Here is a 20276-nt window from a genome sequence, read left to right as displayed (position 1 = left end):
GTTATGTCCATGCTACTGCTCATGTCTATAGGCGACGGTTACCACTTTACATCAGGTGGGCCGTCAGCTTGTTTGTCATTCTAAGTTGTATAAAAAAAAAAAAAAAAAAAAAATAAAAAAAAAATATATAAATCACTGTGAGTAAGTCAGCTATGTAAGCACTGTTAGTTATATAAATATAAAATTATTTTTCTATTATCTAACAAAATACTCCCATTTTTTAAATAAAAGAAAAAAATAATCCATAAATCCAATTTTCTAATCTTCCTCCAAAGCCTGGATATCTCGAACATGTAAGAGATGCTTACAGTATTCAGATAAACTCACTCAATGTAGATATTACCTATTTGTAATATTTAACCAGATTTTCAAAGCTATAGCAGCGGTGGTTTGTCTAATTCCCCAATAACATAGGTAAATATACCGATTATTATAGCTTTTAAATAAAAAAACTGTACTGAAATCGGTCTTTCACAGATAAGCACATAATATAGAGAAGGGGTGGCCGACTTGACTAGACCCAAGATTTATTATTTACTAACAAAACCCTGTGCGATCTACCAATTACATACATCTTGAAATCACAAATGAAACAACATAGTCCAGTACACAGGGGGAAAGGGGTTGTTAGCAATGGAGTTTGACACCTCCATTGCTAGCAATATACCCTATTATGGTTCCCGATGGATACCATCGTAAACAATTCTTGTTGATTTCGTCACGATGGGCTAACTGCCCTACTTCATTCTCACCTATCATCCTTCACTGGTGCCCCGCCAGTGTATACCGATAGCGCGGGTGGGGTTACCATTTCATTATCACCCATTAAAAAAAAGTCCAGTACAAAATTATGTCGTATTATACTATTTCTTTTTATTTTATTAAGAGAGTAAACATAAAACGGTCGTGTCCATGGTACTGCTCATGTCTATAGGCGACGGTTACCACTTTCCATCAAGTGGACCGTCAGCTTGTTTGCCATTCTAAGTTGTATAAAAAAACAACTGAAATATTTCTTAGTAACTACTTATTTATATTAGTGTGAGCACTGCGTCTGAGCATCTACCGCTGGATTAGCAAAATTTTACCAGAGGGGGACTTTGTACAAAAGTCGTTTGCTTGGATATCTCTGTCCCATTCGTGTTTCTACAATGAAGCAGTTGTGATTGCATGGCTGTGTTTCGGTTTGAAGGGTGCGATATGGCAGCGAATTTCCAGGGTACAGAGAAATAGCATGTGAGTCCTCAGGAATGGCAACGCATGGAGGGGGAAGTATCATTGGCGAAACAATATACTCTGTTATGTCCATGGTACTGCTCATGTCTATAGGCGATAGTTACCACTTTCCATCAGGTGGGCCGTCAGCTTGTTTGTCATTTTAAGTAGCATAAAAAAAATGAATTTTTTTCCTCGTCATGATCGACTGGACTAATAGTCGCGATCGACCGATTGGCCACCCCTGGTATAGACGAAGACTTCAAACTTATACCTCTTCTTACCTGATAAAAATACTTTATTAAAATCATCAGACTCCAACAAACTCCGGCAGAATATCGGAAACGTTAGCATATTTAAGTTTAATTTCCAGCCGTCAACTGGCCCCTTATAATAGGTTTATGTACTCTCAGATATTTTTTGCGTAACTCCACTCGGATTCTGGGGTGGACATTAGACAATTCCAGGTTGGGCACGGCCCGCCCCACCCCCTCAAATATGCCTGTGATGGGGGGAGAAAATGTACTTCAAAGTTAAAAATCCACTTGCGCACACAACACTGATCTTAAAGCATCCGTCCATATTACACAGTACAGCTCCACTGCAGCGTTCGTGTTATGAGCTCTTCTTGTCCGCACTGGAATCTGTCGAGTGGAGTAATGCCCCGCCAACCGCTTGGCGCATCACCTGTTACACGCCAAAAAAAACAAATTATAAACTAAATATATCCTTACTAATATTATAATTGTGAAAGTGAGTTTGTTTGTCACCTTATAGCACCTTAACAGCTTTATCAATCGCTATGAAATTTGGCATACACGCACCTATAGTGCATGTTTAGATTATATAGATAGTTTTTTTTTAATGGATGATAATGGAATGGTAACCCCACCTGCGCTATCGGTATACACCGCCGGGGCACTGGTGAAGGATGATAGGTGAGGATGAAGCAGGCCAGTTAGCCTATCGTGACGAATTCAACAAGAATTGTTCACGATGGTTTCCAGGGGGAACCACGTGGTGGTCGACCTAATAAGACATATTGCTAGCAATGGGGCTGTCAAACTCCATTACTAACAATCCCTTTCCCCCCAATATATAGATAGAGTATCGAGTCTCGAAAACGAATCAACTTTTTGTCAGCTAATTGTCAAATTAGCTGACTCATTTTTTTATCAGTGTTTTATATAATTACGCATATAATGTATTTTGACGTAATATTTAATAAATAAAATGAGTATTTACACATTAAAAAGGTGCAGAAATTATAAGATAAAATACATATAGAAGAAGGAATCACTCAACTATTTATCACGCAAAATTGTATGAAAAACTTGACCCACTTTTTCCGAAGCATTTGTATTGAGACACTATCTGTATAATCTTAGTATATTGGATAGAGAAGGCAGACATAAGCTACTTTTTAATCCCAGTTGGGGGGAGAAAGGGATTGTTAGTTAATGGAGTTTGACAGCCCCATTGCTAGCAATATGCCCTATCAGGTCGACCTCCACGTGGTTCCCCCTGGAAACCATCGTGAACAATTCTTGTTGAATTCGTCACGATAGGCTAACTGACCTGCTTCATCCTCACCTATCATCCTTCACTGGTGCCCCGCCGGTGTATACCGATAGCGCGGGTGGGGTTACCATTCCATTATCACCCATTAAAAAAATGGAATGGTAACGTCGTTTGCGCTATCGGCATATGCTGACGGGTCACCAGTGAGGGCTGACAGGTGAGGATGAAAGCAGGTCAGTTAGTCCATCGTGACGAATTCGAAAAAAATTAACCAAGATGGTTTCCAGGGGGAACCACGTGAAGTTAGACCTAATAGAGTATATTGCTAGCAATGGAGTTGTCAGATCCTCATTACTAATGATTCCTTTTTCCCTTGGTAGTTGCAGTTTTTCGATGGGTGAAAATGGTATGGTAACTCCGCCTGCGCTAACGGGATACGCTGGCGGAGCACCAGTGAAGGGTGATAGATGAAAATGAAAACAGGCCAGTTAGCCCATCATGATGAATTCATCAGGAATTAACCATGATAGTTTCCAGGGAGAACCGCGAGGAGGTCGACCTGGTTGGATATATTGCTAGCAATGGGATTCTCAGTCTCCATCACTAACAATCCCTTTCCCCCCTGGTTATCGCAGTTAGCGTTTACGTTCCTTTAGTCGCCTCTTACGACACCCCCGAAAAAGAAAGGGGTGGTCCATTCTATGCCGGGACCGCGAGGCAATTTTATTAATATATCAGGGTTATATTAAATATACTTACGTAGTTTCGTACTGTGTCAGCGACTCCGTCAATCTGCAGACTGATATCGCGCATGTTGCCACTTATCCTGAGGTAATAAATTGAAATTCATTTTATAAATTTTATGGATAAGTATAAAAACAATCTATTACGAAATGCTCTCGCTCGACTGTGAGCAGAAGTAGATGGTGACGCATTGCGAGGACCTCAGTCGCGAAGGAGGGCCACATCGACAATCCACTATCATCATAAAAAGCACGACCACTCTGTCAAGAGTACACGACTGAAGAGAGAGATAGAAACAAGCAAGCATGAAACGAAAAACTCGGCAATATTTCTTTTTTTCAAATAATCATAGATAATTGGTTGCGTTAGCGAGACAGGAGGAGAGCCCGTCGATGTCTTTTAGGTTAATTAGATTTGTTAACGGTGTTAACCGTCACCAGAAATTATGTAATTATCAGTTAAATAAAAGTCGGCCAAAATTTCAATCTTTCGTTACATTACTACATTTTGTAACGTTCACTTTTATTATCATTTTATTCTATTGCAAAAACCTTTAATTTTTATTCAGTCTATATTAATAACACTCTTAATTAACCGATTTTGATGAGATATTTTGAACTCTGAAGAAAAACGATGAAAAAAGTAATTAAAAATTGAAAGTTTAAGCGAATGACGTTATCGTTTCATAAACAAGTTAGGTCTATAGATTTATGACGTGAATTTACAGGGTACAGAGGAATAACATCTGAGTCCTCAGGAATAGCAACGCATGGGAGGTATCATGGACGAAACAGTATACTCTGTTATGTACATGGTACTGCTCATGTCTGTAGGCGACGGTAACCACTCTCCATCAGGTGGGCCGTCAGCTTGTTTGCCATTCTAAGTTGTATATAGAAAAAAAAAATTTTTTTCAAATCATATATAAAGGTCTATATAGTTAGATATAAAAAAGGTATGAGTTACCTGCTATAGGCCCACACGCCTAGCGTAACGGTGGACGATATAATGATCATCTGGCCCACAGCCACCAGGGTCTGGAGGCCGAAGGCGCCGCCGAGCACGCTCAGCAGGTAGCCGAGGATCACGAGCGCGACCAGCACCGCCGGCGTGCCCGCCATGCGGAATATGTTTTTACCCTCGTTGTGCGCTTGCAGCTGCTGATACTGTTCCTGAATCTCCTGATAATTACATTATCATATGTTATTAGTATTAAATTTTCGTTAATAAGTCATAAAAAAAAAATATTAGAGGAGCAGACTTTATGAGTGATTTTGACAAATCGTTATTACGAGACGACGAAAGCAAAATTTGGATTAAAAAAAAAACTAATTAAAAATCGTTGAAACATTGAAAATGCAAATAAATTTGAATAAATAAATAATTTATTTGCATTACTTACAGCACACAAATTACAACATACATATATAAAAAAATAGCGAGATAACATAAATAAGAAAAAAATAATAATAATACACAAAGCTAAATACAATTTTCGTTTGTGAGTGTGCCATAGCAATACAAAATGGCCACAACTCAGTTTATTGCTTCGCCCTCAAAAGAGCAAAGCATCCTCCACATATTTTCAAATGTACATAGAATTTTACTGTGCATTAAAGTTTAAATAAATAAATATTTTAATAGATTTAGTGTCAAATTAAATATCCCACTAATTTCATTTATAAAATTAGGATTACCTTTTCTAGTCGTTCTCTGTAAGAGTCGGCAAGTTCTCCCCCTCCCATTTTCTTCTTGCTATGGAACGCATGCAGCGCCTTGTCCTTGGCACGCCGGTGCTCGTCTTCCAGCCTGCGAGGGTCCAGGTAGGGCTTGGCGCCTCCGCACACCTCGTCCATGATGAAGTCGTACACATCGCGCGCCTCCGCCACCGCTGACAAGTTGTTGGCTTCTGCCGTGGCCTAATTTTAAAGCAGTTATTACAACACAATAAAGAGCAAATCAAGAAATTAGTCTTAGTCTCTTCTCGACTGTAACTGTTTCCGAATCAGGGTTGCCAGTAGTTGCCACGCTTGGCAGCAGATTGGCAACCGCAATTTAGCTTTTGGTGATGTTTTAAGAAGGATGTTGCTACCCATCGCTTATCCTTAGTCGCTTCTTACGACACCCACAGGAAAGGAAGAGATGGCCTATTCTATGCCGATACTCACACGTCAACATTGACTTTTTTTTTTTTATACAACTTAGAATGGCAAACAAGCTGACGGCCCACCTGATGGAAAGTGGTAACCGTTGCCTATAGACATGAGCAGTACCATGGACATAACAGAGTATACTGTTTCGCCCATGATACCCCCCATGCGTTGCCATTCCTGAGGACTTAGGTGTTATTCCTCTGTACCCAGTAAATTCACGCCATATCCCACCCTTCAAACCGAAACACAGCCATGCAAACACAACTGCTTCACGGTTGAAACACGAATGGGACACTATATGTACCTATATTATTGTGATGTATGTGGGTACACCTAGATTTTTATAATAATTATATTTGGCGGGTAACTGTTTTTGTCTACAAATAGAAGTGATCCGATCAAATGTGTTTTATTTCTCTCCGTCATATTAATACCTTTTTTATTTTTACTTTTTACAACACAGGGGCAAACGAGCATGCGGCTCACCTGATGGTAAGTGACTATCGCCGCACATGATCACCCACAACACAAGCGGCATTACAGGTGTGCTGCCGGCCTTTTAAAAAGGAATATGCTCTTTTCTTGAAGGTTATATTGTCGTATCGGTTCGGAAATACTGCTGCTGGAAGTTGATTCTAAAGAATGGTTGTGCGTGGAAGAAAGTGCCATGAAAAACGCACGGTGGAAGACCGCCACTCGTCCAGATGATTGGGATGAAACTTTAGTTTGTGGCGGGTTGAAAATCAGCAGTAGGTATCAATCCGAACAACCTAGAGGCGATAAATAACTATCAAATAACAAAATTATTTTTGAAAATTCTATCTACCCATGCAAAGCCGGATCGGATCGCTAGTTCTTAATAATTATTACTACTAGTGATTATATGTACCTCTAGTATAGTCTTCGGTGTGGGCAGTTCTGACCCATTGAAAATGTTCATGTACACCCTGAAGTACTGCATCAGGTCTTTGGCCTTCACCTTCTGCCCCCCGATGAGTTTCGGCACCAAGTTTTCTGGTGCAAGCAGCATTGGGACCAACTGTCTCAAAGATGTTTTGAACTCGTCCCTTATATCTGGAAAAAGTAATGTAAGTGAGAACATAATATTCTTTTTGTCTCTTGGAGATCATAAGAGGTGATTGTAGAGAAACCAATGAAGCAACAATTGTTAAGCCACTGAAATTTTTTATAATCGATCGACCCTATTGCCGAATTATGTGCGTAAATCCTGGATATTGTTGGTAGATAACTATACTTCACAGGAACTGTTAAGAATTGTAGCTTTAATAAATTTCACCTGGCAACAATATCGTAAAAAAGAAAAAAAAAAAGTCTTGTCTATTGTTATCGAATGTGTCGGTAGAACGTGCGTTCGTCGTCGTCGTTCTCGTTTTTCGAATATTATCGCGCGCGTGCATATATTGTCGCGAATATCGTATAAATTAATATATATCGTTTCGTATTGCTTTTAATTATATCACACATAACCAAGAGGCTGATTGAGAGGAGGGCATTGCACTGCTGGTCGGTTCAAGGCGGTGGATAGGTAACCCGGATCTGAGGGTAAGTTCGAACGAGCCAGAAGTACTGGGAAGCCTAAAGCCAGAACCGAATCCTGCTAACTACAAAGCTTCAGGTCAGTGGTCTCCACTTTCATTATCCGCTTGTGTTTCTTATGTTAACTACCATCATTGTATTAAATTTCATACAGTCCACTAATAACCGTTGACGGACGATTAATTTCATTTTGTAAGTAAGAATGTAAAATTTACGAACGGTTAACAGAAACAAAATTTCAAATACCGATATTTATTTATTTACTTATTTAAATTTAACAGCGGACGGTGTTCTCTACAATTCAACCATTAGGCAAATCGAGAAATATTTAATAGTTAATCTCGCTAAGTACTATATATTTTGTTGGGCATTTGCTAATACATTTTACCTACCCGCCAATTTTCCGTTAAACTCGGGACTGGTGGCAACATTGAGCCCGGGATGCGGCATCAAGAAGCAGGCCAGCTCCTCAAAACACGCCTGGATGTGTTGGCGGAGAGTTTGCAGCTCTTTGTGTTGACCTTCGTGCACCTTCAAGTAGATATCTTAATTTAACATAGATAACAGAAATATACAACTATACAGGTACAAATATATTCTATATTTGAAAAGAAATCTTCGTAATACTTTTTTTTTTGGGGAGTTGCCAGTAATTGTCACGCTTGGCAGGTGAATTGTCACCCGCAGATAGACTTTGGTAATGTTTTAAGCAATCTTTTGTTTTAATAGAGACGCTGCTGCCCATCCCTCTACTATTAAGCTCCCTTAGACTCTTACGACACCCACGTGAAAAGAAGGGGTGGCCCACTCTATGCCAGGATTTTTTTCTTACAATTTAGTATGGCAAACAATCTGACGGCCCACCTGATGGAAAGTGGTAACCGTCGCCTATAGACATGAGCAGTACCATGGACATAACAGAGTATACTGTTTCGCCCATGATACCACCCATGCGTTGCCATTCCTGAGGACTCAGGTGTTATTTCTCTGTACCCAGTAAATTCACGCCATGCCAGGATCACACAGCAATATAAAAAAGAAAGTAATGACAATTATTTATAAAGAAACATCACCTCAAGTCGTTTATGCAGAAGTTTCAAGCCTCCTTGCGCGCCGTAAGGATACTCATAGGGGACACTCCAGTCCCTGATGAGGAACTGCAGCCGCTGGAATGGCTTCCCAACACTCTTTTCTTGTGCAAGGCTGCCGTAGTCGGTAAACAACTGCGGGTATGTTAAAAACACATTGGATCATCTTCGTGCGTTCTCCATAGAGATCTTTAAAAACGAAGTTTAAAGAAGATAAAGACTTTAAAAGAAGTAGACTTTCCATTCGTCTGATTTTTTATGGCTATGTTACACATATAGATGTACTCTGATTTTTATAATCAGTAATGATTACTCCCAAGAATAGGTCCCAATTACTTAAATGATGATTAAAGCTGCTCTTTGCAGATAAGGAACCAACTGCAGATTATATTTTGACTCTGATTTTAATCAAATTAAGGAAAGAACCGCACCCACCTGTAAATGCTGAAGGTCGTCTTCTTCAATATTCTGAGAGAGGTTGTATATGAGCACAGACGACAGCATCGTGGACAGGGCGAACACAATGGCATTGTCGCGAACCGTGGACTCGCTGTCGAACGTGCCTTGTGTATCCATCAAGAAGATTACTACCTGGAAATTGTAGAATAGAAACAGAGTGTTCGATTAAAAAATGACAAATTGGCGACCCACCTGATAGAAATTTTTATTGCTTCTATAGACGTGAACGCAGTATCACGCCTAATTTGCTGCTACCTGGAAATTAAGGCATAGACAAAGAAATGAGCCATAACCAGGACCACCCTTAGGCCACCTGGCGCCCATAGGAAAGTTTTTAACGACACTCCCCATGACGAAGAAAAAATGTAGCTTTTTTACACCGTGTAATATTTTTTGTAGTAATAATAATACTCTTATTTTAATGTTATTTACATATACAGGTTAAAAAAAAAAATTCTATACATCGAGAGTACCAATACGACATATTACCTTCTCTCCATTGGCGAGGGTCGCCTTGAAGGGCTGCGACCAGAGCAAGAGCCCGGTGGTATCCCTCTCGGAGCCACCTCTCCAGCTGAAGCCCTTTAGCGGCTCATCATCCGCACCCAACCAACCCTCTCCACTTTCTCCTAAAATGTACTGAAAAAAAAAATATATATTGAAAAATCTGTAAAGTATGTAAGTATATTTACAGGACACAAATTAAAAAGAAGTTGAATGCAAATGGACATTGCATTCATGCATGTGTATGAAAACATTTAAATACGAGTAATCATTATAAAATATTCTCCTCACGTTTTTCGGCAGGTCACCAGAAAATATATAATCGGACAGAAGTACTGAATTCATCATTTTAAAAAACGTAAACCCCCTTGACGTTAATTCAATTTATTGACAAAATTATAAAGTTATCTACTGTCACAGCTATGGAATTAATCATATATATGAACCAGAATTGTATATTAAGTTCTTCTAAAAAAAATACAAACCAAAGTCACTATTAAAAATCAAAACAATAAAATATCTAAGTCGCTTAGATGTGAACCTATCTATGAACCTATGATATTTCAATCAAACAATTCAGGTCTTCTCTTTGCCCGCGAGACGGTGTGGGCGGGCGAAGTAGGGGCCTTGGGGCGTACCCCTTTGCCCCGGCTTCAACTCCGGAGGCTACCACCTCCGGCTCACGAGGTTTTAAGCCGACATACACGGGAGGTCTGTTTATGTCGGCGTGGCGTCTTCATATATTTCATCGTTTTGATTAGATGTTAAATTCAGTATCGTATTAACTAACCTTGTGGTGCATATATCTGAGGAAGAAGTCGAGCAGGAAGGACTTGCCCTTGCGGAAGGCGCCCGCGACGGACAGCACCACGACGGCGCGGTCCCGCACGTCCTCGCGCAGCAGCAGCGCGCTCAGTGCATCTTCATCCAGCACGAATGTGTGATCTTCCTCTGGTATAACCACCGGTATGCCTCGACCGTCCGCTAATGTCTCCACTTTACCTAAAAACATTTATCAATTAATATTTAAATTAACATTTTACCAGAGGGAGACTTTGTACAAAAGTCGTTTACTTGGGTACCTCTGTCCTATTCGTGTTTCAACCGTAAAGCAGTTGTGTTTGCATGGCTGTGTTTCCGTTTGAAGGATGGGATATGGCGTGAATTTACAGGGCACAGAGGATTAACATCTGAGTCCTCAGGAATGGCAACGCGTGGGGAGTATCATGGGCGAAACAGTATACTCTGTTACGTCCATGGTACTGTTCATGTCTATAGGCGACGGTTACCACTTTCCATCAGGTGGGCCGTCAGCTTGTTTGCCATTCTAAGTTGTATAAAAAAACTACTTAATAGCCGCAAGTGAATTTCTACAAGATTTTGTTATTACGCCTAATTACAGGGAGGAGGGGATTATTGGTAAGATTATTGTTATGTGAAAGTCAGTTCCCATTGCTAGCAATAAACCCTGTCAAGTCGATTTCTACATCTAATTTGTATTTCGTTCGACCCCGAAATTTCGGAAAACATGTCATGGTAGGCTCCTGATTTGTAAATAGATTCGTTTACTACTTGTCTTGACAATAAACAGCGATGTTAGATAGAAAAATTTAAGAATATTTGTATTAATACTGTTTATTTTACTCCTCTCCATCCAAAGGTTGCCTGGAAGAGATCGCTTTTAGCGATAAGTTCGCCCATTATTTTCTCATTGTGATTATTTCTTGTAATTGTTTTTATTTATAATAAGTTTACTATTGTAATCTTTTGGAGGAAACAATAAAGGGTATCTATCTATCTTTCTATTAGTGTGTCTAGTTGCTGTCCAAATTTTTTAATAAAACATACACACACACAAGGGCATATTCATTATCTATGTCATTAAATCTACGTAGGCGCATATCTGTGCTCTTCATATTGTGACACTTCTGCCATAAAAAAAAAAATTATTAACTCACAAAAGCTATGACTGTGAGGCGTTATATTACATCATACCTTAATTTACAATATCGAGTCATTTACAACAGGTTTGAAGTTTTGACCGCGCTACCTACTGCTGATCAAATTAGAGTTTAGACATGATTTTTATCGACTTAAAAAAAAGGAGGTTTAACAAATCGGTTGTATTTTTTTTTTATTTAATTTAATTTATTCGTCTTAGATAACTTTTTGTTAGTAAGTGTATTTAAAAACTATGTTAATACTCAATCGCTAATAATGATCTAGTCCTCTCGGCAGGCATTCTCACGAAAGGGCTATCTAATTTATTTACAAACATGTTCATAATCATTTTTATGTTTCATCATCATTAACGGGTGATATGATATTCACCCGTTAATTGTCCACTGCTGGACATTGGCCTCCTCCATTTTATATATGTGTTACCTTATAATTCCTTCAGTAATAAACCGATTTGGAAAATTCTTTTATCTGATAGCATATTTACACATTGGTTTCATGAAATTTTAATTAAATCGGTTCAGTAGTTCGTTTTATAATTAAAATAACTGGTTTTACCATAACTGAAGTCTTTTTAAACGGTTTTATTTAGCTCAACCTGTACGGTATTTATTTATTTGGGTCAAAATTAGAAATTGGAATTTAAGCACCTTCCCGTTGTCAGATTGATCTGAAATTTGGTACACACATTTAATTTAGATGACAATACAATATAATAAAATCCATAACATTATAAATCTAAGATGGCCGCCGATACAAAATGGCGGATTACATATTTTTCCTTAACCCCCTCAATATGGGTATCAAATGAAAGGGCTACACTAGTAAAACACGATGATTATGTCAAAATTTAAAATTCAAGATGGACGCCGTTCCAATATGGCGGACTAGGTACATATTTTTCCACAACCACCACAATATGGGTATCAAATAATAGGACTACACTGCGACACCCAGACACTAGACACTCGGACACTAGACACTCAGACGCTAGACCCTCAGACACTAGACACTCAGACACTCAGACCCTAGACACACAGACACTAGACACTCGGATACAAGACACTCAGACACTAGACTCTCAGACACTTGACACTCAGACACCCAGACACTAGACACTCTAACACTAGACACTCGACACTCGACACTCGACACTCGACACTTGACACTCGACACTCGACACTCGACACTCAACACTCAGACACTCAGACACTAGACACTCAGACACTCAGACACTCAGACACTCGACACTAGACACTCAGACACTCAGACACTCAGACACTCAGACACTCAGACACTAGACACTCAGACACTAGACCCTCAGACACTAGACACTCAGACACTAGACACTCAGACACTAGACACTCAGACACTAGACAATCAGACACCCAGACACTAGACATACAGACACTAGACATTCGGATACAAGACACTCAGACACTAGACTCTCAGACACCCAGACACTAGACACTCGGACACTCGACACTCGACACTCGACACTTGACACTTGGCACTCGACACTTAGACACTAAACACTAGACACTCAGACACTCGACACTCAGACACTTGACACTCGGCACTCGACACTTAGACACTAGACACTCGACACTCGACACTCAGATACTAAACACTAGACACTAGACACTCCGACACTCGGATACAAGACACTCAGACACTAGACTCTCAGACACTTGACACTCAGACACCCAGACACTAGACACTCAGACACTAGACACTCGGATACAAGACACTCAGACACTAAACTCTCAGACACTTGACACTCAGACACCCAGACACTAGACACTCTAACACTAGACACTCGACACTCGACACTTGACACTCGACACTCGACACTCGACACTCGACACTCAACACTCAGACACTCAGACACTAGACACTCAGACACTCGACACTAGACACTCAGACACTAGACACTCAGACACTAGACACTCAGACACTAGACAATCAGACACCCAGACACTAGACATACAGACACTAGACATTCGGATACAAGACACTCAGACACTAGACTCTCAGACATTCAGACACTAGACACTCAGACACTCAGACACTCGACACTAGACACTCAGACACTCAGACACTCAGACACTCAGACACTAGACACTCAGACACTAGACCCTCAGACACTAGACACTCAGACACTAGACACTCAGACACTAGACACTCAGACACTAGACAATCAGACACCCAGACACTAGACATACAGACACTAGACATTCGGATACAAGACACTCAGACACTAGACTCTCAGACACCCAGACACTAGACACTCGGACACTCGACACTCGACACTCGACACTTGACACTTGGCACTCGACACTTAGACACTAAACACTAGACACTCAGACACTCGACACTCAGACACTTGACACTCGGCACTCGACACTTAGACACTAGACACTCGACACTCGACACTCAGATACTAAACACTAGACACTAGACACTCCGACACTCGGATACAAGACACTCAGACACTAGACTCTCAGACACTTGACACTCAGACACCCAGACACTAGACACTCAGACACTAGACACTCGGATACAAGACACTCAGACACTAAACTCTCAGACACTTGACACTCAGACACCCAGACACTAGACACTCTAACACTAGACACTCGACACTCGACACTTGACACTCGACACTCGACACTCGACACTCAACACTCAGACACTCAGACACTAGACACTCAGACACTCGACACTAGACACTCAGACACTAGACACTCAGACACTAGACACTCAGACACTAGACAATCAGACACCCAGACACTAGACATACAGACACTAGACATTCGGATACAAGACACTCAGACACTAGACTCTCAGACATTCAGACACTAGACACTCGGACACTCGACACTCAACACTCAACACTCGACACTCGACACTCGACACTCAGACACTAAACACTAGACACTCAAACACTCAGACACTAGACACACATCTCACCAGATGGATGGTGATGATGTGGTCTTAGACGAAGCTTGTAGACTCGCGAATAGCCTATTCACAATTGCTTTAAGTTAGTTGTGATTATGTTTATTAAACTTAAGATTGTGTGACGTTAGAGGGGCAGATAAAAAAAATTGGTAATTAGATACCTCGTTAGTAAGCGGTAGTTATACTACCCAAGAAATATTTTAGTACTAGGCAGAATAGCTTTTAGGCATATTAGACTAAAATAAAAACGTGGGGCCCCTCTGAAATCATACCTATAGCAGAGCATATCTTATACTTTGGTAGATCATGAGCTCGGCGTTCGCTGGTGAAGCCGTAACGGCTGGTTATTGATGGTCAAAACCTCCAGTTACGATTATAGTAAGTCGATTCAGCGGACTCTGGACTCCGGAGCTATGAGGTTTCGGATGCGACCGGGATAAACCGCTAGGATGATGATGATGACGATTATAATAAGTCGATGTAATCCACACTTAGTATAGTAGAAAGTAATACAGAAATAGTTAATGGGCCCCACGTTTTTATTTTAGTCTAATATGCCTAAAAGCTATTCTGCCTAGTACTAAAATATTTCTGAACTAGAAGGTCAAAATACCTACTTGTTATAGTGTGGGCTGCTTAGTTTACCTACCAAGCAAACCCTGGTGTTAGTGTTCTCTCATGAACTGCCTTTCGGCCGCTGACATGGTTCATGTTATGACAACCACTACCATCAGAGATATTAATGACCGAGATCACCTACGTAGGTTGATAGGTAAGTAACTATTTATTTATTTTGTAGTTTTCAGTGCACATAAAATAAAACCGTTTAACTTAAAAGTTTTTTTACCGATTTTTATTTTTAATGGGACATAATGGGTATTTTTTTTTATGGTTTGCGGTACAGTATTTAAGGCATCCCGTCCTCGCTATTGGATACAGGCGACGGTATGCCTATACAAGAGAGTACATGATGGGCGCAATTTAGACGCAATATTTGAGGAGCATTAGGAAAGTAAATGAACGGCCGGATACTGCAACAAATAAGTATGTAGTCGGCCCCCGAACTGGCGACCTCTGCTGTCTACCGGCCCTCAATTAATGGGTAATGATGGAGTAGTACCCCCGTCTATATTATCACTATATGCTGACGAGGTACCAGTGAGAGATAAAAGCTGAGAATGAAAACAGTTCAGTTGGCCGAAAAAATAATGGACATAATTTTTAGGGGGAACCGCGTGGAGATCAATCTTTTAAGATGTATTTCTTTGTTATACATTTTCGGGATTGTTAATAATGGGGATTAATAGCCCCACTGCTAGTAATATACCCTGTCAGGTGGACCTCCTCGTGGTTCCCCCTGGAAACTATCGTGATTGATTTATTGTTAGATTCGTTACGGTGGTCTAACTAACCTGCTTCATCCTCATCTATAATCCGTCACTGGTGCCCCACCGGTGTATACCGATAGCGCAGGCGGAGCTACCATTCCATTATCAACCATTAAAAAAAATAATAAGTCAGTGGGGAGGAGAAAGGATTTTTAATAATGAGAACTAACAACTGCGACCTCCTTGCGGTTCCCCCTGGACCTTATATAATATATAATGTTGAATTGGTCACGATGAGTCAACTGACATGCTTTTATCTCCATCTAGCATCTCTCGCTGGTCACTAGTGTATACTGATAGCTTAATCATTACCACTCTATTTTCACCCATTAAAAATTATGGAGCAATCCTCGTGCATGAAAATCCCCGGTAAAGTTACTCAGAACTAGATAAAGACAATTTTTTAGGCAGTAACTGAAAACCAGTGGTTTGTTTATTAAGCAAACATCTCACTGAGGTATTGCATTTTTGCATCACTGTATGTTACATTGTTACAATGGTACATTAAAAATTCTGTCTTTATCGCCCTTTGTTGATCACTATTTGTTTTTTCTATTGCTATTATCACAATTTTTGTATGTCTGTTAATGCAAATAAGGTATTTATTTTTCTATCTATAATTTTTCATTGAATATTCACTCAGACAAAACATGCTTCAATATTTGTCACGCCCTGCAGTTAGTCATTACAGGTATTATTGCGTGCTTATCTCCAATTGACTTGCAAACAATGCCGGGTACGTAGTTTAGTTGAAAAATGTTTTAACGTTAAATATAATCTGAGGGCCTACCATGAAATGTTTTCCGAAATTTCGGAGCCAAACGAAACACAAATTTGATGTTAAAATTACATAATACATGCCGTTTGGAAATATTAAAAATGTTAAAATATTGTTCCTTTGGACTTTTATAATAGGATGTATGATGAACGAAATGTTAAACTCCATTTATTGGTCCGATTTTGGTATAAACAAAAACACGAAATTGGGTCCGAAATTTCGGAATTTCATTTTATGGTAGACCCGCTGCTTTAATAGAACTTAAAGAGAAACGTAATAAAGTTATGTCGAAATCTCTATATATAGACTCTTATGGCAGACCAGCGTCGGTGAGCCGTAAGGAACGCCGACACGTGCCGAGTAAGGGCTTTTTTAGTGGCTAGAGTTTGTTTTTATTGTTAGCTTTTTAATATCTATGGATGTCACAAGATAAATTATATTTCTTTCTTTCTTTTTTTTTCCAAAATGATGACAGACACATTATTTAAATATAATTAATGACAACGCTAATCGTTCAATCAACTTTTTATTTACACTATCTATGGGACATTAGCGGACTGTCTTATGGTCGCGTCAACTAATTATTTGTTTACGTTTTCATTGTTCTACATTCATTATGTAAATATATTCTACATCTATTATCTATGTACATAAAAAAGAAAATCGGTGAAATTCGTCAATTGTTTCTTTTGTTAAACTCTATGGTTTTTTACTACGCAGTTTTGAATATCTTTGCTCAGAGTCGTAGATAGCGGTAGGTACCTATCAAACTACGTAATAAACATAGCTAAGTTAAACATTAAATTAATCAAATATAAATATCTAATATATAAAATTCTCGTGTTGCGGTGTTTGTTACCAAACTCCTCCGAAACGGCTTTACCGATTTTTATGAAATTTTGTGTGCATATTCGGTAGGTCTGAGAATCGGCCAACATCTATTTTTTATACTTCTCAATGATAAGGGTGACCCACCTCTAAATATTTTTTGTTTAACAAAATTTTTAATTTTTATTTTATTATGATTAAGCATCGAAAATGTATCTTATAATGTCACTTTTTGTATCCATTCATGTCAATTATATTACAATGAATAGATACAAAAAGTGACATAATATTATTGCAAATGTATATGTTACTATTTTTATTTTTTGTTTAATAAGTTTTTATATTTGCACGCCTACAATGTGGCAGAATAAGATTGGCCTATTTTCCTTGTAAAGTAATAACTATAAAATTGTACCTTATTCCAGCAAATAAATGTTTCATTCAATTTCATTTTAAAAAAATACATACAACTTCAAATTTTCGCTCTTTTATGATCTATCCCTATTTTTTAATAGTGATTTTTATATGCCGCAATATGGTTGTGAGTTGACAATCGAATATAATGATTGTAGTACGATAAATTTTCATGTATAGTTTTAGAAATAATGTATATGGTAAAACAACGTTTGCCGAGTCAGCTAGTAATAAAATATAAATTTAAATAAAAATATGTATTAATTAGTTTACCGAAATAATAACATATAAAAATTATAAAATAGGTAATGGATGACATTACTTGGAGACCTATGTACATATATCATAGGTACTTGACTATATCGAAAACGGTTTTTTAAATTGTTTACTATTTACATGTTTGTCTATTCGTGTATTATATATATGTATATATGTAATATCTTACTTATATCTATACTACGTATATTTACGTATGTTTTATAAAAAATTTTAATATTTACACGCATTCATTGTGGCAAAAAAAGATTGCATTATATTTTTCTCATAATGTAACACCTACAAAACATGTATCTAATTCTAACAAATAAATAAATTCTAATTCTGCTTATTGTTTCAAACAAAAACAACTGTACTGATTGTGATGAAATTTTCACAATATATTGAACTAAACAGGGAACAGCATAAGCTAATAAAAATTAAAAAAAAAATACACACAAAGTTGTATAAAAATTCTGTACAAAGCGAACGAAACTGCGGGCATAGCTAGTACAAATATAATAACATAGGCATAGGGTGTAGCTTCCAATCTTTATATTTTAGTTCCATCTATTATTGGTATACCTAATCGCATTTATAAATAGCTCGCCTTTGGTTAAAATAAATAAATAACTGGCCGAAGTCCATAAAAAACTGCATTATTAATAAACTCTCTTATCTTCAAATCTTCAATAAGAACAGATTAAAAAATACCTGATGACAAAATTTCGATAAATCAAAGTTCGGCGTTATAAACTAGAATGCTAATGTAATAATAAAAACAAATTGTAAATACAATTCTAACAATTGTTATTCAATGTCAAGAGGTGTCAATGAAATTGTAATAAATGCATCGCGTTAACTCTTCAAAATAATTGGAATAAAAATAAATTTTGTTACAAACAGTACGCCAAAACAATCAAGGTGCATCTACTCGATGGAATGAATCACAGCATTTACTATTTACTATATCTATATCTATGTATCACATCCGATCTGACACAATCTATATATATCTCGCTTGCACACCGCCTAACGCCTAACTCCAGCGAGGCGTACACTGTGTAATGAGAAAGTTCGGATCGATACTCACCAGGCATCTCGTCTCGCAGGGATATGTTTACACAAAACAATAATTCACTTATTATAAACAAAATTAACACCAAACGTTGAACATTCGCAGCGGAGGCAGCCACACGACTGATTTTGCCTCTGTAAGGTCATGTTATGATGTCAGCACGCGACCGGCTGTGTGTTTATTGATGGTGCAGATACACGACGCTAGATGGATGATGTCATACGATATTTAGACGGTCCGACATACGACCCTATCGTTGAGTATTTGCCTAACAATAGACAGTGAAATCGTAACTGTGCGAACATTCCTTTACCAGGAATGTGAAAATTTAAACAAAAAATTTTTTATAAAAAATCCGACAAAAATATTAAAACTTCCATATTGATACGGCGAATCAATGAAAGCATAAAATTTGTGGTCGTTTTAGAATTTTTAAATTACTGTAACTATTAAATAATTATTAGCTCTTTGTCCGACACTTTGTGTGCGTGGATTTTAGAAGTAGAAAAATCAATAAAAGGAACAACTTCTAGATGGCGTATCAAATACCAATTTAACATATAATAATATTTACCAGAGGGAGACTTTGTACAAAAGTCGATTGCTTGGGTACCTCTGTCCCATTCGTGTTTCAACCGTGAAGCAGTTGTGTTTGCATAGCTGTGTTTCGGTTTGAAGGGTGGGATATGGCGTGAATTTACTGGGTACAGAGGAATAACACCTGAGTCCTCAGGAATGGCAACGCATGGGGGGTATCATGGGCGAAACAGTATACTCTGTTATGTCCATGGTACTGCTCATGTCTATAGGCGACGGTTACCACTTTCCATCAGGTGGGCCGTCAGCTTGTTTGCCATTCTAAGTTCTATAAAAAAAAAAAAAAAAAAAAAAAAAAAAAAAAATCCAAAAAAAAAAAAAAATTCAAACTTTTATATACCAATCTTTTACACTTCAGGGACACAACTGTGAAAATCGCATCCAATTTGGTGCAGTTGTGTTTGCGTGATATTGAAACAAACAGAGAGACAGTCGAACAAAATTTCTAAAAATTAATGTTTTGGCATTTATTGGTCTTAAGAGTACTCATCAGAGGGCGCAACTTGCGTCTACTGTGACTGTACACTTTTATAGTCCTGTTAAACATTTTCACAACTTCGCCTGTGATCAAGGCCTATATACGACGGTATAGAACGGGCGCACGCTGCGAATGGAAACACTCACGGCATTCGTGTGCGAGCGAGGGAATCCACTTTCGATTTGCCTACATTTAGCGGCGCGTAGTGGTAGTGGTGGCTATAGTTGGTATCGTATGTCCACATCTAGAGCACTTGTTGATTGGCACTCATAAACAAACTTGTATCACTGTATAAA

General features: G+C 38.5%; 1 protein-coding gene across 1 annotated transcript; it reads right to left on the bottom strand.

Moving 5' to 3' along the window:
- Nucleotides 1-1000: 1000 nt before the first annotated feature.
- LOC113516367 (atlastin-like) lies at nt 1001-19167 on the bottom strand. The gene is made up of 11 exons (XM_052900578.1): nt 18921-19167; nt 10032-10243; nt 9227-9376; nt 8714-8869; nt 8264-8413; nt 7583-7721; nt 6523-6707; nt 5178-5399; nt 4447-4661; nt 3496-3562; nt 1001-1902 (listed from the first exon to the last, which is right to left on the bottom strand). The coding sequence occupies exons 1-11, from the start codon at nt 18925-18927 to the stop codon at nt 1831-1833; spliced, it is 1575 nt and encodes a 524-aa protein (XP_052756538.1). The 5' UTR covers nt 18928-19167; the 3' UTR covers nt 1001-1830.
- Between the last annotated feature and the right edge of the window lie 1109 nt (nt 19168-20276).

Source organism: Galleria mellonella, unplaced genomic scaffold, assembly GCF_026898425.1.
Source record: "Galleria mellonella isolate WM207_F2 unplaced genomic scaffold, CSIRO_AGI_GalMel_v1 utg65, whole genome shotgun sequence".
Classification (NCBI taxonomy): Eukaryota; Metazoa; Arthropoda; class Insecta; order Lepidoptera; family Pyralidae; genus Galleria; species Galleria mellonella.
Note: the sequence above shows the minus strand (reverse complement) of the source record. Positions and strands in the feature narration are given on the sequence as shown.

What these genes read in the sequence shown, in the direction of transcription:
- LOC113516367 (XM_052900578.1), bottom strand. An exon ending in CCCTCGCCAATGGAGAGAAG is followed by an intron (nt 8,870 to 9,226) that starts GTAATATGTCGT and finishes TACAATTTCCAG; the next exon opens with GTAGTAATCTTCTTGATGGA. An exon ending in GGCGTGTGGGCCTATAGCAG is followed by an intron (nt 3,563 to 4,446) that starts GTAACTCATACC and finishes TTATTACCTCAG; the next exon opens with GATAAGTGGCAACATGCGCG.